At 43.0% G+C, this 10,362-nt stretch overlaps 1 protein-coding gene across 1 annotated transcript; it reads right to left on the bottom strand.

Moving 5' to 3' along the window:
- Positions 1-6,076: 6,076 nt before the first annotated feature.
- LOC147373603 (olfactory receptor 9A4-like) lies at positions 6,077-7,051 on the bottom strand. The gene has a single exon (XM_086398647.1). The coding sequence runs from the start codon at positions 7,019-7,021 to the stop codon at positions 6,077-6,079; it is 945 nt and encodes a 314-aa protein (XP_086254773.1). The 5' UTR covers positions 7,022-7,051.
- Positions 7,052-10,362: the final 3,311 nt, after the last annotated feature.

Genomic DNA, 10,362 nt, shown 5'->3' with positions numbered 1-10,362 from the left:
GACTTAGGCACAGAAGAAATAAATGTTTGTGGTGGCAATCCAGAAGGCATAGTAGTTTTAATTATATATCACATCCTTTTTATTCCTTATATCCTGGTAAGTATACAGTAGAAAATTAATATTTTAAGTTATACCATATATATCAATATTTATGCATCTTAGGGGCAGGAGGAGAAGGGGATGACAGAGGATGAAATGGCTGGATGGCACCACTGACTCAATGGACGTGAGTCTGACTGAACTCTGGGAGTTGGTGATGGACAGGGAGGCCTGGCGTGCTGTGGTTCATGGGGTCGCAAGGAGTTGGACACGACTGAGTGACTGAACTGAACTGAACTGAAATGTGGCTATAGAGGAATACCTATAGGAAATAAAACAGAAAAAATGAATGTCCTCTAAGAGATAAGTCACAGATACTGTCACAGAGATATGTCACAGATACTTTCACCAAGGAATAATTCCGGAAGAGAGACTATTAAAAACTTAAGGATAGAAGTAGCTTTCTCTCTGGTTTTGTTTTTGTATTCACTATAACCATATCACTAAGAACTCAGAGTTTATGTTAACATAGGCCAGTGTTGAAATTTGTCAAAATGGAAACATGTTTAATCTGATATACCTCCAAGTGTACATAAAAATTACTTTGCACCATGCTAATTACATGGAGAAATCCTTTCAAATAGCAGTCTATAATCAGTATTTCTTTGTAGATTCCTGTATTAATTACATCTGTGTTCAACTGTGACCAGTAGACAGAAAAAACACAGAGCAATAAGCTTATTGAGCTTTTACTGTGTGTATGTAATAGTGGAGGTGGATGTGAGGCATCTCATTTTATTTTTGTATGAAAGACACCTGTAACTCGGGACACTAAAACCCCCAGTGGACAGATAGATCCTAGTTCCCAGCACTCAGTGGGAGATAAAGCAGATGTCCTAGATGAGAATAAGCTTACATTGCAGGAGTAGAGTGATACAGATGAAATGTTTGTATCCTCAAAATCCATATGCTGAAGTCCTAAACCCTAGTGCATCTGCATTTGAAGACAGAGCATCTAAGTAATTAAGGTTAAGTGAGGTTGATAGGACGGGGGCTTAAGCGCACAAAACTAGTCTCACTACACGTTGAGACACAGGAACACACACTCCCCACATGTACCCCTCAGGGCCACTTGTGGATACAGAGAGAAGCCAAAAGAGACCCCTCACCAAAAACCGAACTGACCAGAACATGATCCTGGACTTCTCAGGCTCCACAACTGTGAGAAATAAATCCTGATATTGAAGCCACCCAGGCAACAGAGTTTGTACAGCAGTCCAATCAGACTAATGCAGTTAATAACCTTCCTTCATTCAATACCAAGACACAAAGAGAAAAACCTGGGCACAAGAAGCGTTTAATGTTCCATCCCAAGGCATGCTGCCTGGACTCTTCTTCTCTTACATCCTAGAGTCGGGGGGAAAGGGATGTGCCCCCCCTCCTTGGACAGATTCATCTGAGAAAGTGAGTGAAACAACAGGGGCCCTGCGAGAGGCTGTCTGGAACCTGAGTCATTGAGGAGGAGGAGGAGAATGGAATGTGGGAGGAGGGGGATGGGACGAAGAGGAGGGTGTCAGCAGTGGGAGGTCAGAGCCTAGACTCCTGGGGAGATGAGGGGGAATGGAAAAAAATGGGGGAAAAGAGGAAGCTGAGAACTGGAGGACAAAGGGAGAGGACCAAGAGACAGGGAAGTGGGGTGTGAAAATGAGACAAGCCAAAGAGTCACAGTGATGACAAGTGGAAGAGGCAAGGAAACTGGAGGCCAGATCAAGATGCTCTCTTCCCAGATGTGAATTGCTGCCAGCAACCTGAGGACAACGTGTAACACAGAAAGCTTTTGTGGGAATTAGAGAAGCAGAAGTGAATGAGAACAATGAGGGTCCTCTAGTGAGCACAGGCCTCATGAAATGAACAGGGCCGGGGCTACCTGTGTTGGAGATGTCAATCCTTTCTCGGCCAGCGCATGCCCACCAGGTGCCCACCAGGGATGCTCGGCTGGTAGCAGAGCATGGCTTGGACTGAAGGATTCACTCACCACCTTGTCTGGAGCTCCTATTCAGTACAAGTAACTCAGTAGACATGGTGGTCTTGCCTCTGCTTCCCAACAGGTAGGCATCGTCACATAGTACTCTTGGGAAACGAGTGAGTCAATTAACTCCTGCCGGGCAAGTTGTTTGCCTCTCTCAATTGAGGACTGGCATGATGTGCTGTGCCATCATGTCCTAAACTCCTACCTCCAAAGCCCTGCCTCCGAAATTTCAACTACTACAATGCCTAACAGCCATGCCCTGGAACTGCTGAGGAACTGGGAATGAAGTGGGTAGTGACTCATTGGTTGTAGTTGGCCCACAGAGAAAATCTATGAAAGGTGCATGTGGGCTGGAAACAAAGAATCAGAAAGCATAATGTAGTCTGAAGTCTGGGTCCAGGAGAAGTCTAGACAATGTTCCTTTCAGCAGTAACAAACAAAGAATACTCGTTCCAGAATTAGTCACTTCACCGTCATGTGTCTCTATCACATACAATGAAGGCAGAGCTCCAGAGGAAAGGAAAGGAAAGATAAGAAGGCCTTCATAAATGAACAGTGCAAAGAAGTAGAAGAAAAGAATGCAAAGGGAAAGACTAGAGATCTCTTCAAGAATGTTGGAGATACCAAGGGAAAGTTTCATGCAAGGATGGGCACAATAAAGGATGAAACAGTAAGGACCCAACAGAAGCAGAAGAGATTAAGAAGAGGTGGCAAGAATACACAGAAGAGCTGTACAAAAAAAGGTCTTAATGATCCAGAAAACCACATGGTGTGTTCACTCAGTTAGGGCCTGACATCCCTGCGGTCTGAAGTCAAGCGGGCCTTAGGAAGCATTACTACAAAAAAGGCTAGTGGAGGTGATGGAATTCCAGATGAGCTATTCAAAATTCTAAAAGATGGTGATGTTAAAATGTTGCTTTCAATATGTCAGCAAATCTGGAAAATGCGGCAGTGGCCACAGGACTGGAAAAAGTCACTTTTCATTCCAATCCCAAAGAAGGGCATGCCAAAGAATGTACAAACTACCATACAATTGCACTCATTTCGTATACTAGCAAGGTTATGTTCAAAATCCTTCAAGCCAGGCTTTAGCAGTACTTGAAAGGAGAACTTCCAGAAGTACAAATTGCATTTAGAAAAGGCAGAGGAACCAGACATCAAACAGTCAACATTCATTGGATCATAAAGAAAGCAAGGGAATTTCAGAACAACATCTACTTTGCTTCATTGACTGTGCTAAAGTTTTTGATTGTGTAAATCACAACAAACTCTGAAAAATTCTTAAAGAGATGGGAATACCAGACCACCTTAACTCTCTCCTAAGAAACCTGTATGTGGGTCAAGAAACAACTGTTAGAACCTTACATGGAACAACTGACGAGTAAAAAATTGGGAAAGGAATACAAGGCTGTATATTGTCATCCTGTTCATTTAATTTATATGCAGAGTTCAGTTCAGTTCAGTCGCTCAGTCATGTCTGACTCTGCGACCCCATGAATTGCAGCACGCCAGGCCTCCCTGTCCATCACCAACTCCTGGAGTTCACTCAAACTCATGTCTATCAAGTCGGTGAAGCCATCCAGCCATCTCATCCTTTGTGGTCCCCTTTACCTCCTGCCCTCAATCTTTCCCAGCATCAGAGTCTTTTCCAATGAGTCAACTCTTCGCATGAGGTGGCCAAAGTACTGGAGTTTCAGCTTTAGCATCATTCCCTCCAAAGAACACCCAGGACTGATCTCCTTTAGGATGGACTGGTTGGATCTCCTTGCAGTCCAAGGGACTCTCAAGAGTCTTCTCCAACACCACAGTTCAAAAGCATCAATTCTTTAGCACTCAGCTTTCTTCACAATCCTACTCTCACATCCATACATGACCACTGGAAAAACCACAGCCTTTACTAGACGGACCTTTGTTGACAAAGTAATGTCTCTGCTTTTTAATATGCTGTCTGCTGCTGCTGCTGCTGCTAAGTCGCTTTAGTTGTGTCCGACTCTGTGCGACCCATGGACTGCAGCCCACCAGGCTACTCCATCCATGGGATTCTCCAGGCAAGAACACTGGAGTGGGTTGCCATTTCCTTCTCCAATGTGTGAAAGTCAAAAGTGAAAGTGAAGTCGCTCAGTCGTGTCCGACTCTTAGTGACCCCATGGACTCCAGCCCACCAGGCTCCTCCGTCCATGGGATTCTCCAGGCAAGAGTACTGGAGTGGGGTGCCATTGCCTTCTCCGAATATGCTGTCTAGGTTGGTCATAACTTTCCTTCCAAGGAGTAAGCGTCTTTTAATTTCATGGCTGCAATCACCATCTGCAGTGGTTTTGGAGCCCCCCAAAATAAAGTCTGACACTGTTTCCCCATCTATTTCCCATGAAATGATGCAGAGTACATCATGCCAAATGCTGGGCTGGATAAACCACAAGCCAGAATCAAGATTGCCAAGAGAAATATCAACAACTTCGGATATGCAGGTGAGACCACTCTAATGCCAGAAACTGAAGAGGAACTAAAGAGCCTCTTGATAAGGGTGAAAAGGGAGAGTGAAAAACTTGGCTTAAAACTCAACATTCAAAAAACTAAGATCATGGCATCTGTTCTTATTTTGTCATGGCAAATAGATAGGGGAAAAGTGGAAGAACTAACAGATTTTCTTTTCTTGGGCTCCAAAATCACTGCAGATGGTGACTGTAGCCATGAAATTAAAAGATTCTTACTCCTTGGAAGAAAAGCTATGACAAACCTAGACAGTATATTAAAAAGCAGAGACTTCACTTTGCCAACAAAGGTCCGTCTAGTTAAAGCTATGTTTTTTCCAGTAGTCGTGTACGGATTTGAGAGTTGCACCACAAAGAAGGATGAGCACCAAAGAACTGATGCTTTCAAATTTCAGTGCTGGAGAAGACTCTTGAGAGTCCCTTGGGCTGCAGGGAGATCAAACCAGTCAATCATAAAGGAAATCAGTCCCAAATATTCATTGGAAGGACTGATCCTGAAGCTGAAACTCCAATACTTGGCCAGTTTATATGAAGAGCTGACTCATTGAAAAAGACCCTGATTCTGGGAAAGATTGAAGGGAAAAGGAGAGAGGGCAGCAGAGGATAAGATGGTTAGATAGCATCACCAACTCAATAGCCATGAATCTGAGCAAACTCCAGCAGACAGTGAAGGACATCGAAGCCTGTTGTGCTGTAGTCCATGGGGTCGCAAAGAGTCAGGCATGACAGTGACCAAACAATTACAACATCGCATACACACCTCAAAAGGGAGAGGCTAAAGCAATGCTCTGAGGTTTAGCAGACAGAACTTTTGCCTGCTTCCAATCCCCAGGTATTCTGTCACCAGGTATTAGGTCACCAAGATTTGCCAGAGAAGGACTCCAATCCACACGTCACCACTCTAGATACTTTTAAGGCATACATACCTCACATGTATTCTTTTGAGGCATGCATCATACATACTTCCCAATAGCAATCAGGTCAGGATAACATGAAAAACTACCAGAAAAAAAGAGAACCATAGGATACTTTAAACCATATGGACATCTTGTCAAGAAATTTCACAAAAATGTAGGAAAAGAACTAGTAATACCTGATAAAGAAACAAAGAGAATATCTCTGCCTTTGGCCCTTGATTATGCCATATATCTCACCACAGCACCTTTTCTGTGCTGTGGTTCACAGTTATTTCTCCCCCAGAGAATAATTTGACCAACAGAGTACATAGAAACATGGACATATGTCATTTCTCTGGTTCCTCCCACATCGCAAGAATATGATTCTTTGAGTACAACAGTGGATGCAAAAAAGCAGTTTAAACTAAGGCAATGAGACTCAAGTGAGCAGAGAATGGGTTTTATTTTTACCTGTCTTTACATGGCCTGATCAGAAGTTGCACATCTTATTTAATTTTTGTGATGGTGATGATGGTAAAAGAGAAGAAAACTTAGTGTTTTCTAGGTTCCCAAATAATTCATAATGCAGACTGTTCCACTGAAAAAAGGAACTGAGAGAAGAGCTAACCCTTGAGGAGTTGACAGCCGCGTTTCACTCCATCTTGAAGGGCCTCTTTGACTTTGTCATTGCGGAGAGTGAAGATGAAAGGGTTCAGCAAAGGAGTTAACACAGAAATCAACAGGGAGACTATCTTATTGTACTCAGCTGCCTGCGTTTGTTTGGGTTTCATGTAGAGGAACAAGCAGCTGCCATAGCCGATGACAACAAAGGTGAGGTGGGAGGCACACGTAGAGAAGGCTTTCCTGCGGCCAGAGGCAGTGGGGATCCTGAGGATGGTGGAGATGATGTAGGTGTAGGAGACAATTGTTGGGGCCAGAGAACCAATGATAATGAAAACAGCCATTAAAAACAGAACAAACTCTGTGAAAAGAGTGTCATCACAGGACAGCTTGAGCAACTGACCTCGGTCACAGAAAAAATGGTCTAAGACGTTTGATTTGCAGAAGGTAAACTGAAATGTGGCATAGACTGGCCAGATTTCAGAAAGGAACCCAAACACCCATGACCCAGTCACCACTGAGATGCAGGTGTGGCTGTTCATAATGGTATTGTACCTCAAAGGGTTACAGACAGCCATGTAACGGTCCACAGCCATTGCTCCCACCAATGCAAACTCTGTGGTCCCCAGAGCAAGGTACAGAAAGAGCTGGGAGACACATGCAGTCAGAGATATTGTCTGCATTCCAGGGAGCAGCAACCCCCAGAGCATCGCAGGGACGATAAGGGACGTGATCATGATCTCCAAGGCAGAGAGATGACCCAGGAAGAAATACATGGGGGACTGCAGACGTTTATCGACACAGACAATCACAATGATGACCATGTTGCCGATTATTGTCACTGAGTAGAAGAGAAAGAATACAGCAAAAAGAACATGGTGTAGTTCTTGGGACCCTGAGAACCCTAAAAGGTAGAATTCAGTGACACTTGAGTGATTACTCATCATTCAGTCCTTGTTTCTGCTCCTTGGGAAACCTAGAGATCAAAAGAAAAGAAATGCTGCTCCACTTGGTCCTTCTCTTAAGAGAGAAGGAGCACAGATTAGGATGAGGAACTATTTCCACTCTGGTGACCAGGTGAGGGGCCCCTACTAGGATGCTCTGTACAAAGTCAAACCTAAACGTTGTCACCTCACATCCAACTACAAGTTCACCGCCTAGAATGGATGAAGATACCATCATCTCTATGCTGCGAACAAAACCTCCCTTGGCTTTTTCCCCCCAACTAGCTGTGCTTTCTCATAGGGAACAAAGGTGAAGGCTTAAAAGAAGCCAGTTTTGATGCTGTGTCAGCCCCTTGGATCTGGGGGTTGTTCTTTTCTCTTAGGCTCATTGCGTCAGATGACACAGTAGCATTTAAGAAGATGTTCAAAGGACTGAAATTTACCCTATGCTTCATCCTGATTGGTACTACAGAGACCCACCTTGGGGTCAGCAGAAGAAAGGCAAGGGGGTCTAAGAGCATTACCTGGTTTCTCCAGATTTAAAAATTTCCCTATTCCCATTAGTGCTCCAAATGGAAACTCTTTGAGCCTGGGATAAATTTCTAGGTAGACTCATTTCTATTTAACTCTATTTTGCACAAAGTCTGGGAAGGAAAGAAAGATGGTGCCCAGCATTGACAAGTTTAGATCCAAGGCTCTCAGACACTCTGCATGCCTGAATCTCTACCACTTCATCCATCCCCCCACACTAACGTCATCTCATCAGGGGACTCTTTCCAATTACCCTCCCTCACATTGGAAAGACATGGTGTTCTTAGACTTCAGTTTTCTTTCTATTATTACCTGATATTATTTTTGTGTTTAATTGTTTATCCCAACTTTACTTGAATGTGAAATAAATGAAGCAGTGTACAAAACAAATATCCCTGCACTGTGGAGCTTATATCCAAGGGGGCAATGGAGATTATTCCAGACACAAAACAAAGAAGGGAAATATTTAAGATGTTAGTTTACTAACCATGCCATAGAAAAATAAAGCAAGAAACAGGGACAAGAAATTTAATTTTATTTATTCATAGTCCATGTATGATGTTAGATATAAACCCATGAGAGCAAAGATGCATCTTCTATATATTATACACAATCATATACAGAAAAATATATTATATGCAAGCTATTCTTGAGACAAGTAGTGGTGAAAATATGACAGTTTCTGGCAGAGGATGGACGTATAAACGTTTAATATATGGTTTAAAAGTACAAGGTCCTGGCCAAGGCTCATAAGCCATGTCCCCTCCATCCTATTATTCTTGGTCTGCTTTCCTTCTTCTTGTTACCATTTTTCCTTCCTCTCTCCCCTTCCTGAGACCTCCCCAATATCTCTGTAAATCTTTCACTGATGGGAATCCAGGCTTCAGGGACAGAACCACTTGGCGATCTCTGTGGTCTGCTTCTCCCCCTTTTGGGGTAATCATCACTAGATAAACATGAGAGAGGAGCCTGCTGACTGATGTCAGGGAGCTGCGCCTGCACGAGCACAGGGTCAGAGAAGAGCTGCCTCTGCTCTCCGCTCTGCAGCTGCTCCCCGGCCCAGCCTCCAGACTCTCGGTGTCCTCCTCTAGAAGGCAGCCAAGCCAGAACTCCCCATCCTCATCCTCTCCAACACTTTCCTCTGTATGGGGGAACCCTAAGAAGACACTCACCTCGATGCACAGGCTCCTCTGCCACTTCTGATGCTCTCTGGGACTCGGGCAGGGCTACTCCTGTCTGGCTACTGCTGAGCTGAACACAGAACTCTTGGTGCTGCCTCCATGCATGGTGAAGAAGGAAACTGTCCTTGGGGAGGGGTTAGGAAAAACGTCCAGAAATAACAGTGTTGTGGGGAGCTAAGGGTCTCTCTCTCTCTCTCCTTCTCCCCCACTTCCTTCCTTCCCAAGGGGACTTAGTCATTGAGGACCCTGTTCTTAATTACCCCAGGCTCAGGGCATCCCTCAGCAAGCACTCTGGGGAGAGCTGAACAAACTTCTATTCATTCTCATCCTTGAGCAATTAAGTTTCAGAACTTTTTCAACTTTTTTGTTTAATTGGAAACCCAAGATCTCACCAGAGGCTTCTCAATTCAAGGCTGCCTTCTCAAAGACCTCAAGTCTAGGCTTCCAGAAGATGTCTCAAACTCTAAGCAGATCACCCCTTCTGTTCTTTATCCTACGCTCTCCCCAGGATTCACTTGATAATTGGAGCCAACTTCAGCTCCATCACCCTCCAACAGGAAAATCCATAATTGACCTCTAAAATATGCCCCAATATCCAAAAAAAGGGCTGCATTTTGGTCTCAGTCAAAATTTAACCTCAACAAAAATCCCCTGAGGACCCCCAAAACCCCATGGAAAGTTTCTACCCCTAAGTCTAACTGCTCTAGGCTGCTGTCTCAGGTTTCCACTCTTCACATGCATGTGCCTTTGTGTGATTCCAAGTGAGGCTCTTGCAGACATTTATCTCCATGGAATGTCCCTAATCACCAGCTGGCCAATTCCATACAGGAAGAGTATAAAAGTAGCCTAATGCAGGTAGTTATATTTACAACCTGGTACAACTGGAAAATATAAATTGGTGCTGGAATGAGGCAAACATGTGAAAGTTGCAAAGCATTATTGAAATTTGTATTTCGTTTTATATATACCTGTCAAATCTGAAAATGTCACTGTTACAGAAAGCTGTAAATTGATAATAATATTCCTTCTATCCTTCAAACTGCCCATGCCCAACCAGATTGCAATATAATCTTAGACAATCTTAAAAAAATCTTGTAAGCAGATATCTACATATTCCTTTGAAGAAAATGTTGCAAAAATCTGTTATACACCATTTTCCCTTTCATTTAACAATATATAAAAGATACTTTTCCATATCAACACATGCTGCTCTACTTCTCTTTTTTGCATAGTGTTCCTTCATATAGATGTTCTGCTCTTTATTAGGCAGCCCTCTGTTGATCAACTTCATTGTTTTCATTATAAAAATTAAGCTACACTGTTTTCAAAATTTATAAGTCCACACAAATTTTTATATATGGAAAAATCCCTAGAGTTCAAATTTCTAGGTGAAGGAATTCCACACTTGTTGTACCTACAGCATTTTATTGGCACTGAATTATACTCTACAGATTTTGGATTGATTTGAACAACCATGAGGACCGTTTGGTAGGAGAGCTCTTGATCTCCTGATGTAATTCTCGCCTAAAATATAATCAAAATTTTAGGTTAATTTTAAATTGAAAGATCAAAAATTAAGCATATTTTAAAAGAAAACAAATTAAAACCCAATAAAGTGGTAAAAGTTCTGTA

The sequence above is a fragment of the Bos grunniens genome, chromosome 4 (genome assembly GCF_055505025.1).
Source record: "Bos grunniens cultivar Pamir isolate PY7600 chromosome 4, Bosgru_T2T1.0, whole genome shotgun sequence".
Taxonomy (NCBI): Eukaryota; Metazoa; Chordata; class Mammalia; order Artiodactyla; family Bovidae; genus Bos; species Bos grunniens.
This window is presented reverse-complemented; position numbering and strand designations above follow the sequence as displayed.